At 43.1% G+C, this 13454-nt stretch overlaps 1 protein-coding gene across 1 annotated transcript; it reads right to left on the bottom strand.

The window, feature by feature from the left end:
* Positions 1-3183: 3183 nt before the first annotated feature.
* Positions 3184-12960, bottom strand: kcna3a (potassium voltage-gated channel subfamily A member 3a). Its single transcript, XM_021569996.3, has 3 exons — positions 10340-12960; positions 6407-6510; positions 3184-6222 (listed from the first exon to the last, which is right to left on the bottom strand). The coding sequence occupies exon 1, from the start codon at positions 12822-12824 to the stop codon at positions 11274-11276; it is 1551 nt and encodes a 516-aa protein (XP_021425671.3). The 5' UTR covers positions 12825-12960; the 3' UTR covers positions 3184-6222; positions 6407-6510; positions 10340-11273.
* Between the last annotated feature and the right edge of the window lie 494 nt (positions 12961-13454).

Below are 13454 nucleotides of genomic sequence, written 5' to 3'. Positions count from 1 at the left end.
CTTTTCAGGTAGAGCATTCAGTAAGAACCCAGTTGTCAGAAGGTGAGTGTAGCTGGTGCATGAAGTCAGGCGCAGGAGAGCAAAATGAGTGAGCAACGTACTTTACTCAAAATAAAGGCACAAGGTGAACAAATACACTTGACCAATAACCAACGGTAAATATTACACACAGGGTAAACACAGCACCCGTCGAAGAACCATCATGACCGAACTGAACATAGAAATAATCACGCACAACAAACATGGGGGAAACAGAGGGTTAAATACATGAACATGTAATTGGATAATGAAAACCAGGTGTGTAGAAAATAAAGACAAAACCAATGGAAAATTGAAAGATGGATCAGCGATGGCTAGAAGACCGGTGACCGAACAAGGGGTGGGGACCGACCTCAGCGGAAGTCGTGACACCAGTGGAGAGTGGAGAGGGGCAGATTATATCTATTATATATTATGCATTTCCCTGCATTTGTTAAATGTTGCATAAAAATGCATTTTCTTGCTGCTGGATAAGATTATGTCATTTCCTCCTGTGAACGATAACTACATTAGAGTTAAAATACATTAATTAGTGTTACAATACCCTCATTAGAGTTACAATACCCTCATTATAGTTAAAATACATTCATTAGTGTTACAATACCCTCATTAGTGTTAAAATACATTCATTAGTGTTACAATACCCTCATTAGAGTTACAAGATGCTAATATTTTGTTACAATACCCTCACTAGAGATACAATGCCCTCATTAGACATACACTACCCTCATTAGTGTTACAATACCCTCATTAGTGTTACAATACCCTCATTAGTGTTACAATGCCCTCATTAGTGTTAAACTACCCTCATTAGTGTTACACTACCCTCATTAGTGTTACAATACCCTCATTAGTGTTACAATACCCTCATTAGTGTTACAATACCCACATTAGCGTTACAATACCTTCATTAGAGTTACAGTACCCTCATTAGAGTTGCAATACCCTCATTAGTGTCCGTCCATCTTGTAAATCTTCATTCGTTCTAATGGACAGGGACTGAAATGACCTTCCGGTATACCCTCAACAGATAAGATCAACATCCTTTTCCTTAGGACAGCTGGCGATTGTGCACCCCAAAGCAGAACGTTTTTACAATACATTTTCAATGAGACTGAATTCATCTTCCTCCCCTTGGGATATCAGTCATTTCAACATCATTGTGTTGGACAGAGAGAGACTATTACTGGGCAGTATCTTGTGGTCCCATGAGGAGTGCAGCTAGGGGACGTGCTATACATACCATACAGGATACTGAAGGAAAGCAAGGTAGCCTGAGCCTATGCATACTGTAGAGTGCTACTAGACATGCGGCGCTGGTAATGTAGACATCCTAGGTGAACTGACTCCTCAAAAAGACCCAAGGTTAAGTACTGTAATACTCAGACATTTTAGAAATACCCTCTGGTCTGTCCTTCTCTGTGTCCTTGTGTGGTATGTACCTCGTCTCTTCATAGACTGTCCATACTTTCTACACACACTAATATAGAAATATTTATATTCTGGACAGTGACATGGCTCGTTTCTTTTTTTCTCTTTTTTTTAGGGGGGGGGGGGGGGTGCATTATGTGTGCATTGTTTTGTGTTGCTAGGTATTACTGCAATGTTGGAGCTAGAAACACAAGCACTCCGCTGTACCTGTGATAATATCTGCAAATATGTATACGTGACCAATAAACTTTGATTTGGTGTAGAGTGCGAGGACAGGAGGGTGAGATCCAGAGCGGGCCAGTCATACTGCAGCCTGGACCACGTACAACCACAGCAGTGAGCGCAGCATGAAGAGAGAGAGCACGGAGCAGACGCTGGAGCAGAGCCAGGACACCAGGAGAAAGAAGCACAAGGGCATTCATATCACTGCAGCAGCAGCCTCCCTCGCGGCCTGACTAGTTCACCTCAGATAGACAGAGGGGCACACATACACCACTATAGACCAATATGCTCCCAGTACGGACAGGTTGTATTAAAAATTATGTATTTTATCCAGCAGAATTTGGAAAGATCAAAGGTTACAGTCCATTCCAATGTGACATTTGACTGAAAGGCCAAATCCAAAGCATTAGCATTTCTGACAACCACGCAAACAGTGAACAAATTATGACACCAACCAGTATCCTAACCTTTTGTTGCAGGGAACCATTTTCTATGAGCTCATGTGAGTTTATTTTGGCTCTGCTGCACTGCATGACTCAGGCCCTTCAGACTGTCTGCTTCCTCCAGTCAGTGAGAAGCAAGGTTGAGTCAGTGCTACTGATAAAATGTAGGATCTTAATTTGACCCGTATTGTCTCAGCAAAATAATCCTGGATTTGAACATTTAGTCCATACGGTTGCTTGATCGAGGGTTAGGTCTATTAGCTGGTCGAAGTGAGGCTCCATGAAAAGTGGAATACTGTTAATATATGGCAAGCCTGTGCGTTAGTGTGAGTTTTCAGTGAATTTATGTAAATCACGAAGCTCCTCTGCATTTCCTGCTGTGCAGAAAGAATTCTCAGCAACAAAAGAGTGATCAAATTGAGATCCTACATTTGTACAGGGGATTCCCTGTGTGCCATGAGGGAACTTAAATGTGTGTTGCTGGGGCCTGGGCCAGAAACAACTGGCTATCCCTTACCTCTTAGCCCCTAACCCTTGACCCCTTGGGATTATTTGGATGTGAATAGTTATTCTCTGTGTGGTTGTTTCTGCAGTACTGCAGGTTTTTGTCCCAATTTAGTGCCATCACACCTGATTCACTAAATAACCAATTGATCTTTCACACCTTGAGTAACTGAAACAGGTGTTTCACACCAGATTAAATTATGACTGTTAAATTATAACGGTTTTAGTAACATGATTATATACTGTACAGCCAGTGTGTTTAATAACACTATTGTTGTTACATCCAAACCTGAAATGCCTCTGCCATTGGACAGTGTTGTGCTTAGTCTTATATTGTTGCTATGGTGACTGCCCCTAGGGTTTCATCAAGCAGAAGTAGGAGGCTCTGTGATCACTCCTGGAGAGTCTCTCTCTCCTCTGGGATGTTAGAGGTAAAGTCAAAGCACAGTGACACAGGACTTTGCATGTCCTTCAAGAGGTCGAGGCATTCTACAGTGTCCTCTAAAGTACTAAAACATTCAGTTCAATGAAAAAGGCTTTGTAATACCTTAAAGCTTTGCTAGACTTTATTGATAGGTAGAAATTACAACACATTCTGAAAGGTCAAGACGACAACACAGTTCTGCAACTGTGTAATTTATACTTGTTAATGAAAGTTATACAAGTATTTTTTCCCCTCTTAATAATAAATTAATGTATTAATACATTTTCTGTGAATATCTCTGGTATCCTTGGTCTCATTCGAGCTTCTTAGACTGATCGGATAGCGGATCATCTTTACACATACGGCCAAAGAGCAGGACAGTAGAAATGAAACACTTTAGAGTAAAACCCTTTCTTTAATAACTGGCTTGGTATTTATATCCCTTGGGAGAAAAGGACATGTGTACAATACCATGATATGGTTTGTGGGCCTTCCTTAGTCTTGACTCAAAGTGTTGAACGAACGGTGAGTCATGTTCCAGAAGAGTGAAATATCCCCCAGTCTGCCATTAGACGTCCTCTGAGGAGTAGATGGATGGTTTTCCATTTGTATCGAGTAATAATAGTAATATGTCTGAAGCATACTATATTTCTGTCCGCAGCACTATAGCTTTTTATGAATGTTTTAGGGCTAAGACAGGAAGTGTTACAGATATACACAATCACCAGTACAGTTGGTAAAGTTAGTAGTACTATAAATGAACTCTCTCTCTCCCCAGAATGCATTGCATGTCAGCTCCATTCCCTGTATCATTATAGCTTGCTGCTACAGATTCACTCCTTTCATGTGGCGGATGTCTGCCTGAGAGTAGAGGGGGATGCCTGGGGTCTCCTTGCCTCCTCTGGATGAGCATCTCACACACACACACACACACACACACACACACACACACACACACACACACACACACACACACACACACACACACACACACACACACACACACAATGGTGTACCTATCCACATCATGCATTGTTGATGCATATGATGTGTGTTTTGGACAGCGTGGTGCATTGGTACACACACACACGTCTGCTTACAACGAGAGCACCTACCGAGCCACAGAGAAGACCAGCCCACTGTGAGAGGCTGACAACACAGAGGGGCTTGGCTTCCTTAAGGGCAGCTAATCCATGATATGTGTGTGTGTGTTCTTCCTCCAACACAGTGGAAACAGAGAGAGTGCCTCTCCTGAGAAGGGTCTCTCAGCACTCTGATGCCGAGGCTGATGCCGAGGGTTCCAGAGTGCAGTCAAGCCAGGCGTACTGTACCAGCTGAGACGATCTACATTTTACAGCTGGGCATCGCTCAAACGTACATATATACTGTCTGTACCAATGTTCACATTCAGACATACATACTATCACACACTTTTCCAGTCACACACACACACACGTAATGTACAGTATGTACAGCAATTATGTGCAGTTGACTAAATAGAAATGGAATCACATGCCTCACCTAATGTATTAAACATACCATAGAAAATAATGACTTTTTTTTCCTGAGGTGCACTGAACGGAAGCTTGAGGTGTTCCACATAAGCATTCAAATTGAGCTCCACTGACAAGTGATTTATAGCTCAGGGTAACTCACAGACATGTTTTCATTTTCCCAAACATAGAAATACTGAAGTGGGGAGAAATGAAGAGTGGACCCTATTTCCAGAGAGAACAAAGACACTCAGCACTTCTGATAAGCCACCTGCAGCTGTGACGTCATGGTATTATGTTGTGTTGGGAAAAGAGGATGACAGGGGAAAGAGGAGAGAAGAGAGTGGAGGAGGAAGGGAAAGAGAGGAGGATGCAATCGTATGTGTGTGCTTGTGTGTGTGTGTGATAAATACATTTCCCAAATGACATTCATTCTTCAGATAAACAATCCTAACTTGTTACACTGCAATATTTTTACTAAACAGGCAAAAGCTTACCGTGTTGATGACACATTTATGTGCTTACATTTGTCCTGGGAAAACGACAACACACCATGAATACATTGTGATGCTGAAAAAACATGATCTCAGTCCTCTACTCCACTGGGGACGGCTATAGACCAACCACAGGCCTGATGGAGACTGGGGACGGCCATGGACCAACCACAGGCCTGACGGAGGCTGGGGACGGCCATGGACCAACCGCAGGACTGATGGAGACTGGGGACGGCCATGGACCAACCGCAGGCCTGATGGGGACTGGGGACGGCCATGGACCAACCACAGGCCTGATGGGGACTGGGGACTGCCATGGACCAGCCACAGGCCTGATGGGGACTGAGGACGGCCATGGACCAACCACAGACCTGATGGAGACTGGGGACGGCCATGGACCAACCACAGGCCTGATGGAGACTGGGGACAGCCATCGACCAACCACAGGCCTGATGGGGACTGGGGATGGCCATGGACCAACCACGGGCCTGATGGGGACTGGGGACGGCCATGGACCAACCCCGGGCCTGATGGGGACTGAGGACGGCCATGGACCAACCACAGGCCTGATGGGGGCTGGGGACGGCCATGGACCAACCCCAGGCCTGATGGGGACTGGGGACGGCCATGGACCAACCATGGTCCTGATGGGGACTAGGGACGGCCATGGACCAACCACAGGCCTTATGGGGACTGGGGATGGCCATGGACCAACCACGGGCCTGATGGGGACTGGGGACGGCCATGGACCAACCACGGGCCTGATGGGGACTGGGGACGGCCATGGACCAACCACAGGCCTGATGGGGACTGGGGTGTTATGATGGGCCACTTACACAGTATGTCTTCTTGTACTGGCATCTCTGGGATTGTATTCCAGATCTAAGACACTAGAACCAACTAGACCAAGAGAGAGCGAGAGATCAGCACAGAGTACCACACATAATCTTTTCTCTGATAGACAGTCCATGGGAGGTGTGGTGAGGTCTTAGCTGAAGGCTCTGTGTCCATGGCACCTTGCCTCTGGGGTCTCTCTCTTAGCCAGTACAGTATGTGTGGGAGATGATGGAACCATAGAGATCCTCTATATCTTGATGTATTTCAGTTGTTGCTGCGTTGAGCTGCTGGAGCTTGAGTCCATTGGTATGTGTCAGGGTAATTCTCCTCTAGGCCTGTGGAAGTAAGATGTACTTAATGTACTACATTTTTTATTTTATTTTTGTGAAGCTCAGGCAGTTTTTATGACTATGTAATATGTACAAGACAAGAAGCTCTCATGCTTTTACATATTTCAATGACATGCAGACATAATCCATCACGTAACAAAAGGAAGAATAAGAGAGAGATGTACACTACCTTTCAGGTGCATGTGTTCTACTGCAGCAGTGTTGGTTGGACGACGCTTGTTGCCAGGTTGAGAGGAGGTTATCTGATCTAGCCAAGTGAAAATATCCATCCGACTAGGGGGAAATTACATGTGATTTAGGATTGTCATAAATAATTTCATATTCTGTCATTATTAGTTTGTTCATATTTGATTACATTATGCATGTTTGATATCATAACGTGCGCTTTATACAATAAAAAAGTCCAGACATATCATAATGTTGAACATAACAAGTTTGTATCCTCCCTGTCCTACATCTGTTCTCTCACTAGAGGGCAGCACTGAACTTTGTTTTGGGCATAGACTTTTCAGAGTAGTGGTGGGTACATTTCTAAGGACATAAAAAGAGATCTGTGAAGCTAATTCTGCTTTAGCCCATTTAACTACCAATTAATTAGACTACTACGATTTTCTCCCACATTCAGCTATATCACTTTCAAATGACAAATGGTTTCTCAACTAGGATAATGTATTTTTCAGAGATAGTTAGGCCCTAACATGCGCATTTACATTTGAACTAAATCTAAATTATGCGTAACTGATTTAATGTAGGTGAATTGGGTCTGATTAGTCTTGATGGAAGGGAACGGTGCAGCGTGGCAATGATTAATCCTAACAGAGACGGAAAAGCAGAACAGCGCTGGGACACCACCCTGCGGGAGGCAGTGCTAGTGCTGTGGAAGTGACCACCCATACAGCTCCCAGCCCTGCGCGGGTGATAAACAAATCAATATTTCGTTGACATTACAGCGTGCAAGCACTGTCCTTCCCACATTTTAACTTCCAATAGACTCCTAAAGACCTCAATAATAGTACTTTAAATTAATTATTAATCAGAACAATCAGGATACTCATCTTCATTGTTGTTTTAAATTATTATTTGTCAGACATGGATAACAATCTACTAAAAAATAAAATAACATTAATAATTATACGAATATTAATAAATGCTATTCTTATTAATTGTATTTACGTGTTTATGTATATATATATATTTATTATTTACATTTGCTATGTTTTCGTTTATTATTTATTGGCCATACATTATATGCATGTTGTTGTCTGTCGCATGGGTGGTCTATGTCCAATGCCGTTTCCTATTTTTGGCATAGCCTTTGTGTTTGTTTTGAGAGGGACAGTTCACAGCCGTATGAGGAGAACAAGGGACAATAGTTTAGCTTGACGTCAGCCCCAGTTGGCATGCCAACTCAGAGAGATATTGAGCATAAGCCTCTAGTAATGACAAGGAATTGTGATGAGCGATTGCATTAAAGATAATAGATAATAAAATATAGGTATATAATAAATAGCTAAGATTTAGAATGGGCTGTTGAAAAATGGATATATTACTGCGTCTTGATGTTATGTTGATCCCGTTTTTGCATTAACACAACCCAAAACATGTTAAGTGATGTATTTATTAATTTATTGTGGCTATCATTGATTTGATGTCTTGGATATAGGCTACAGAAACAACGGGCTCCATTCTGTAACGTTTAATAATACCAGTCAAAAGTTTGGACACACCTACTCATTCAAGGGTTTTTCTTTATTTTACTATTTTCTACATTGTAGAATAATAGTAAAGACATCACAACTATGAAATAACACATATGGAGTCATGTATTATGCAAAAAAGTATTAAACAAATCAAAATATATTTTATATTTGACTCTCTAGAGAGTCAACTCTCTAGAGACAGCAGGAGCGGTAGAGATACTCTGAATGATCTGCTATGAAAAGCCAACTGATATTTACTCCTGAGGTGCTGACCTGTTGCACCCTCGACAAACAGTGTGATTATTATTATTTGACCCTGCTGGTCATCTATAAACATTTGAACATCTTGGCCATGTTCTGTTATAATCTCCACCCGGCACAGCCAGAAGAGGACTGGCCACCCCTCATAGCCTGGTTCCTCTCTATGTTTCTTCCTAGGTTCTGGCCTTTCTAGGGAGTTTTTCCTAGCCATCATGCTTCTACGCCTGCATTGCTTTCTGTTTGGAGTTTTAGGCTGGGTTTCTGTACAGCACTTTGTGACATCAGCTGACGTAAGAAGGGCTTTATAAATACATTTGATTTGAATTTGATTTAGTAAAAATAAAGAAAAACCCTTGAATGAGTAGGTGTGTTCAAACTTTTGACTGGTACTGTATATGTATATATAATATATATATATATATATACTGTGTCAATATATATATATATATACACACTTTATATATATGCACATACATACACATACAAACATGCATATATATATACACTTTGTGTCACACACACAGTATATATATACACACTTAGTATATATACACATACATATATACACTTTGTGTGTGTGTGTCACCCTGCTGTGAACAGGTCGGGGTTCCATAGCTGCAGGCAGAACAGTTGAAACTGTATATATATATATATATATATATATATACATACTGTGTGTGTGTGTGTGTGTGTGTGTGTATATATATATATATACACACACACACATACATATATACACACACACACACACACACTGAACACATATTTAAAAACTCAGCAAAAAAAGAAACATCCCCTTTTCAGGACCCTGTCTTTCAAAGAAAATTCATAAAAATCAAAATATCTGCACAGATCTTTAGTGTAAAGGGTTTAAACACTGTTTCCCATGTTTGTTCATTGAACCATAAACAATTAATGAACATGCACCTGTGGAACGGTCATTAAGACACTAACAGCGTACAGACGGTAGGCAATTACGGTCAGAATTCTGAAAAACACCAAAAGAAAGATGCCCAGGGTCCTCATCTGCGTGAATGTGCCTAAGGCATGCTGCAAGGTCGCATGAGGACTGCAGATGTGGCCACGGCAATAAATTGCAATGTACGTACTGTGAGACGCCTAAGATAGCGCTACAGGGAGACAGGATGGACAGCTGATCATCCTCGCAGTGGCAAATCACGTGTAACAACACCTGCACAGGATTGGTACATCCGACCATCACACCTGGGGGACAGGTACAGGGTGGCAACAACAACTGCCCGAGTTACACCAGGAATGCACAATCCCTCCATCAGTGCTCAGACTGTCCCCAAAAGGCTGAGAGAGGCTGGACGGCGGGCTTGTTGGCCTGTTGTAAGGCAGGTCCCTACCAGACATCACCGGCAACAACGTTGCCTATGGGCACAAACCCACCGTTGCTGGACCAGACAGGACTGTCAAAAAGTGCTCTTCACTGATGAGTCGTGGTTTTGTATCACCAGGAGTGATGGTCAGATTCGCATTTATCGTCGAAGGAATGAGCGTTACACCGAGGCCTGTACTCTGGAGCGGGATCGATTTGGAGGTGGAGGGTTCGTCATGGTCTGGGGTGGTATGTCACAGCATCATCGGACTGAGCTTGTTGTCATTGCAGGCAATCTCAATGCTGTGCGTTACAGAGAAGACATCCTCCTTCCTCATGTGGTACGCTTCCTGCAGGCTCATCCTGACATGACCCTCCAGCATGATAATGCCACCAGCCATACTGCTCATTCTGTGCGGGATTTCCTGCAAGACAGGAATATCAGTGTTCTACCATGGCCATCGAAGAGCCAGGATCTCAATCCCATTGAGCATGTTTGGGACCTGTTGGATCGGAAGGTGAGAGCTAGGGCCATTCCCCCCATAAATGTCTGGGAACTTGCAGGTGCCTTGGAACTTGCAGGTGCCCCCTTGTTCAGGGACACATTATTAAATGTATGTTAGTCACATGTCTGTGGAACTTGTTCAGTTGTTTAATCTTGTTATGTTCATACAAATATCTACACATGTTAAGTTTGCTGAAAATAAACACAGTTGACAGTGAGTGGACATTTCTTTTTTTGCTGATTTTTTAAATGGTTGTTTCATTAGGTCTACATGTTTATCATATTAAGACTCACGGAGGGCTCTGCTCTCTCTTTCAAGGCGGGCTGCTGATCCATCTGGAGGGTTTCTGTGAAAACGCAGAGTGATACCATGGTAACATTAACGGGGTTACCCAGGAAACTGTTGTCGTCATGGAGACTGCATCACAAGGTTCAGTGGCATCCAGGAGGCGGGACTTTGCTGTTCTTCTTTCTTCCATCCACGCCCATTATATGTAATGTGTCCATGTCTTCATCATTGTGCTCACACTATCCTCCATGATGGAAATTGTCTTGAAGTCATGTTTGTAGGAAAATAAATTCCATGTAGTCCTGACGATGTCTTTGGATGGAATTATGGCCAGATCCATGAATTACCAATAATTACTACCACTATCAATTGTGGGCTATACAATTATTCTAGCCCATTTAATTTTAATACATTAAAATTACATGGAGATATTTTATCAAAGACATTCCCGAGTCTTGGTACTTTCATTTTCTTGTTTTATTTGGTATTGGCTGTAATGCTAAAAGCCTGCTCTCGTAGGCTATGATACTTGTATGTCCATATTTCCATTACGCATAAATTGCCCATTCAAGCATAGCCTATGTTTGTCATCATCCGATGTAAGCAACATCCTACAGACATTGTAGATTATATTGTATTGCTATTCATGACAAGACTGAACACTGATAAGCCAACGAACGTTTCCCCTCAAAAAACACAACGACAACACTGTTTCGATTCGGGAATAAATATGCAACACTTACAACCTACCGAACTACCGAACATCAACACCTGTTTGGACTCAAGGACGAATTGTAAGATCACACGTTTTGCAACCTGTGTGGCACACTAGCACACTCCACCTGACATATATGTACCGACACATCACGATTAATTTAGCTATCATAGAAAAAAATAGTAGTCGTAACTCTATATCTCCATCATATAAAATGAAAGCATTTACACGTCCGTGAATATCTTTTTGATGTTCACGCAGTTTTGGTTATTCTCATTGGTGAAGTTGGGCTGTTTATACCCACTGTTGATGCCCTCCTCTATAACCATATATTCTGACTTGCTCAGAGATGACGTGCTACGAGTCCTTTTCAGCTCCTCTGTGGCTGAGGGTAGGTGCTCGCAGCTGCTGACGTGCAAGTACTGTGCGTGCTCTTCTCCATCAGTCTCCCTATGGTAAAAGTAATTGAAGTTGGAGACAATAACCGGCACAGGGAGAGCAATAGTCAACACTCCGGCAATAGCACACAATGACCCAACAATTTTGCCCCCAATTGTCACAGGGTGCATGTCTCCGTATCCGACAGTAGTCATGGTGACCACAGCCCACCAGAACGCATCTGGGATGCTTGTGAAACTGGAGGATGGGTCATCGGCTTCGGCAAAATAAACAGCACTGGAGAAAAGGATAACTCCAATGAAAAGAAAAAATATCAGCAGTCCAAGCTCCCTCATGCTGGCCTTTAGCGTCTGCCCTAAGATCTGTAGGCCCTTAGAATGCCTGGAGAGCTTGAAGATGCGAAAGACTCGCACGAGCCTTATCACTCTGAGAATGGCTAGGGACATGGCTTGCTGACCGTTACCCTGCTTCTCAGCCAGTTCTGTCCCCAAAGTGATGAAGTAGGGAAATATGGCGACAATGTCGATTATGTTCATGATATTTTTTGAGAACGTGGATTTGCTGGGGCACGCGAAGAACCTGACCAGCAACTCAAAAGAGAACCAGATTATGCAAAGTGTTTCTATCACAAAGAAAGGGTCGGTGAATGGATTTGCGTGGTAGGAGGCCGTCCCATTGACTGTCAGTGCTAACGGGATAGGTTCCCGGTCATCTCGAAACTCAGGCAAGGTCTCTAAACAGAATATAACAATTGATATTAAAATGACAAGCACTGAGATGATAGCTATTCCCCTAGCTGGGCCAGAGCTTTCAGGGTATTCAAACAAAAGCCAAACCTGCTTTTGGAATTCATTATTGGGTAAAATGCGTTCCTCTTCTTTTATGAATCCTTCGTCCTCTCTAAATTTTTCCATAGCCTCTTCCCCGAGTTGATAGAAATTGATCTCCTCAGAGAAGATGTCAATAGGCACGTTAACAGGTCTCCGTATGCGCCCTCCTGACTGGTAATAATAGAGAATGGCATCAAAGCTGGGTCGGTTTCTGTCGAAGAAGTACTCGTTCCTCAGTGGGTCAAAGTAACGCATTCTCTTTCTGGGGTCCCCGAGCAACGTTTTCGGAAACTGGTTGAAAGTTTTCAGTTGAGTTTCGAAGCGTAAACCTGAAATGTTGATAACCACCCTCTCGCAGCAATCGCGTCCACGCTCTCGCTCATATCGATCCACGGACAGGTGGCTCGAAAGAGCCGCTGACTCCTCCAACATGTTCTCGACTGTCATGACGCCCTTCTCCGTCTCGAAGTAACAGTGGTTCTCAACGTTGTTGCCTCTGTGTCTCACCGAGCGGGGTGAGTCGATTAGTTTAAAGTGGTCATCCATACAGGTGGTATGGAGAGGGCAGAGTGCGCCGCGCCTCCTCTAGCCAAACCCCCCATAGACGCAAAGCCGACGCTCAGGCGACGCGACTTCCCTCCCCTCTCATCATCTCCGCTCGTTGCCACTGTGAAGTGTTTCCGCCCCACGAAGCACACACTGGGGTTAATAAACACAGGTCTATTCCCGCCCACGGCGCGCATGTCTGACACACTTCCACCCAGTTGGAACTTAAACACATAGACACCAGCAGGCCCACGCCATCTCAATTTGTTTCCATTTTAGTCATTTATCAGAGTTACAGGAGGAATTAGATTGAAGTGCCTTGCTAAAGGGCACATCGACAGATTATTCACCTATTCACTTAGGATTCGAAACAACAACCTTTCGGTTACTGGCCCAACGCTCTTAACCACTTGGGTACCTGCACACCTTGTAAATGAAACAGAAACAACAAATATGATGAAGAGATAACTGCAAATTCCCAAAATATACCGGGTTCCTATAGTTATCCCATTTGATATTTTCCTTGATTGAAAACATTATTACAAAACGGATTCACTATCACAAAACCCACTGTCTACTCCCTACCATCAAAATGTAGGCTCGTACAAAGAGGAAAAAAATACGTTTTCC

The sequence above is a fragment of the Oncorhynchus mykiss genome, chromosome 17, assembly GCF_057628025.1.
Source record: "Oncorhynchus mykiss isolate SJ-2025 chromosome 17, ASM5762802v1, whole genome shotgun sequence".
NCBI classification, from domain to species: Eukaryota; Metazoa; Chordata; class Actinopteri; order Salmoniformes; family Salmonidae; genus Oncorhynchus; species Oncorhynchus mykiss.
The sequence above is the reverse complement of the archived record's forward strand: the minus strand, read 5'-3'. Positions and strand labels throughout refer to the sequence as shown.